Source organism: Alligator sinensis, unplaced genomic scaffold, assembly GCF_000455745.1.
Source record: "Alligator sinensis unplaced genomic scaffold, ASM45574v1 scaffold206_1, whole genome shotgun sequence".
NCBI classification, from domain to species: Eukaryota; Metazoa; Chordata; order Crocodylia; family Alligatoridae; genus Alligator; species Alligator sinensis.
This window is the reverse complement of record NW_005843055.1, coordinates 288,559-291,423: the sequence shown is the minus strand read 5'-3', so window position 1 is coordinate 291,423 and position 2,865 is coordinate 288,559. Positions and strand designations below refer to the sequence as shown.

Below are 2,865 nucleotides of genomic sequence, written 5' to 3'. Positions count from 1 at the left end.
TTTCCCTACCACATGCCACCCATGCTAGGCCTCCTTGCCCCAGTGACCCTGTGCTGGTTGCAGAGCTGGTGATCACGGCAGGCGGGAAGAACATCGCCCCGGTGCCCATCGAGGACGCAGTGAAGAAGGAGGTGCCGATCGTCAGCAACGCAGTGCTGGTCGGTGATGGCAGGAAGTTCCTGTCCATGCTGCTCACCCTGAAGGTGAGGGGCCATCCCTCTGAGCCCCCTGGTTCAGTACAGTCTCACGTGTCCCAGGTCATACTCGTGACTGTCTGCAGCTTCCATGCCATTTTTCAGGCTGTGAAGCCATGGCCCCTGTGTCCCCATCCTCTGCCCCTCCCGGGGAAACTATGGGTACTGTGACCTAGGCACACAGGGCTGGGAGGGGGCTCTCAGCCTAGAGCATCCAGGCCCAGAGTTTACAAGCAGACATGTGTCCATAGGGACCAGAGTTGGGGCCAGGAAGGATTTTTCTGCCTGGTCAGATTGGTACACATGGGGGGGGCACGGCCTCTCTCCAGGACCTCTTGAGCATCCACCGACAGCATTTCACAGCAGCAGGATGTTGGCTGCCACAGTTCACCTGCGGCAGGGTTGGGTGTTAGGTCTGTGCTGCGCCCGGGCTGAGAGTACGTAGTCTAGATGATGGATGGTCTGGGCTGGTTTGGACAGGACTGCTGCTGCCTCAGGAACAGGGTGGACTGGATGTGAGCTCTGCAGGTCCCTGCCAGCCCCACGACTGGGATTCTGCGTGAGCCTGTCTCTCCTGGTCAATCCCGGGCCATGTAGACCCTCAGCTCATGCTCAGTGTCCGGATCAAGGGACCTGTAGCCCTTTCCTGGCCATCCTACCCTGGTGCGTGGGGAGCAAGCACCAGGCTGCATTTTTCCTTTTCCACCTGACATCCCACACATCTCCTGCTTTTGAGTCCTCAAGCCCTGAGTCCCATTGGCCTCCCTCACCAAGAGCCAAACTCTCCTGGTGTTGGCTGCCCCCAAGCACCATCTGTAAACCTCGCTGCTCACCTCCCTCCTGCATTTTAGACTAAACATCCTCAGGCTTCCCAATGCGATGAGCTATCCCTGATCTTCTTTGTCCTTCACCCTCCACTCCCTGAGATGGGAAGAATCCCATGGGAGAGCACATGGGCCAGAGGATGGCTGAGGGCGGGTGCTATCGGGAAGGCTTTAGGCTGTGTGACCCTGGAGGCACTCCCGGACAGACAGCTCTTCTCCAGCAACAGGACCTACTTCAGTGAGGCAGAAATGCCTTGTGAGCTCAGGCTGGCCCACCCCAGAGAGCCTTGAGCTGCAAACGTGAAGAGTCTGGGAGAGACCCAGCAGACCTCCGCACAGAAGTTAATGTGTAATGAGGGCAATCAAGTAAGTGAGGAGGCGGCCAGGGCAAGTAGGGACCCTGTCAGCCTCAGGACAGCGTCCAGGGCTTTGATCCCAGCAAGCAAAACCCCTTCAGCTTTCTAGGCCTGCCACATGACTAGCCCACCTTTACCCAGATTACGGGTAACCTTGTGTGACCAGAAACAGGTCAGCAGCCCAACTTTGTATTTGCTTTCACTTCAAAACAGAAACAAACATTTATCCTGAGGTCCCTCTGGCTCCATGTGACAGCGCAGTGGAGATCCTCGCCTGCCGGGGCTCGCGAGGCTCCGGGGGGACGAGGGTGGCGCGCAGATGGGCCGCGGGTCATCTTGGATTTGCTGAGTTCCCCCCAGCCTCTGCCCTGTATTCAGAGATGACTGGTCCTGATAGTCTGCTTGGTTTTATTCACGTTTCTTTGTTGCACTGAAATTTTGAGGACTGGGATGAACCAGATCTCTGGCGGATTTGAAAGGTGTCAGTTTGTTGGGATTTATATTCTTGGGAAAGTAAAAAGGGAGGGTTCATCTCCATTGTGCAATGCCGTCCTGTTTCTTCTTTACCTTAGTTTATGGTCTTCTCCAACAAGGCCGTTTTGTTTTTACAAATGATCTAAGCCTATCATACCTATTACAGCAAAACAGCATGACATACTCTTGGTTACATGACTCACTACTGCTCAGAGTTTAAGAAAAGCAATGATATAGTAAATCTGGATTACTTCATGCACAGGGTTCCCTTCCAATGTCTCCTTTCAGGCCTGGTGCTTTCTTTAATGACATCTCATGACTGGTTGAGTTAGACATATTGATGGCCTCCTGTCCTTTGCTGACCAAGCTGGTGGTCACCTGCAAAGCTTCATGCTATGGTCAGTCAGAAATGAGCTGTGGAGCTTTCTGCGTGGCCACACTTGTGCAGCTTGGTCTACACCACTCAAAAATGGCCAAGGCTGGCAACATGCCTGTCCCTCACTGCCTCCCTCCACCCATCACCCCAAGGAGCGCCTCGGGGATAACGTCCCCATCCCATCGCTTGCTTCCCTGCGGCTCTTGGAGGTCCCACCGATGAGGCAGCGGCAGGTTCTGTGTCTGCAGAGAAGGACTCTCCAGCACACGAACCCAGCTCTCCCCTGCCTGCTCCCATGTCTGACGGTTCTCCCTCCCCCAGTGCCAGGTGGATCCGGAGTCGGGGGCGCCCCTGGACGAGCTGAGCCCCGAGGCCGTGCGGTTCTGCCAGGAGCTGGGCAGCCAGGCCACGCGGGTGTCGGAGGTGCTGAGCACACGGGACCCGGCCGTGTACCAGGCCATCCAGCAGGGCATGGAGCGGGTGAACCAGCGCGCCCCGTCCCGCGCCCATCGTGTGCAGAAGTGGGCCCTGCTGCCCAGGGACTTCTCCATCGCCGGTGGGGAGCTGGGTGAGTGCTGAGCACCAGGCCCCTGGGACCGGGGCGGGAGCCAGAGAGGAGCTGGGCTGGGGCTGGGGCCCAG

The 2,865-nt window shown here is 57.1% G+C and overlaps 1 protein-coding gene across 3 annotated transcripts in view; it reads left to right on the top strand.

The window, feature by feature from the left end:
- Positions 1-2,865, top strand: part of LOC102370113 (long-chain-fatty-acid--CoA ligase ACSBG2-like) — a 21,915-nt gene that overhangs the window by 4,378 nt on the left and 14,672 nt on the right. For all 3 annotated transcript variants that reach the window (XM_025193478.1, XM_025193476.1, XM_025193477.1), the window contains 2 exons: positions 64-203; positions 2,546-2,792. In XM_025193478.1, the coding sequence (XP_025049263.1) occupies positions 64-203; positions 2,546-2,792 (387 nt within the window). The remainder of the gene's footprint in view (positions 1-63; positions 204-2,545; positions 2,793-2,865) is intronic.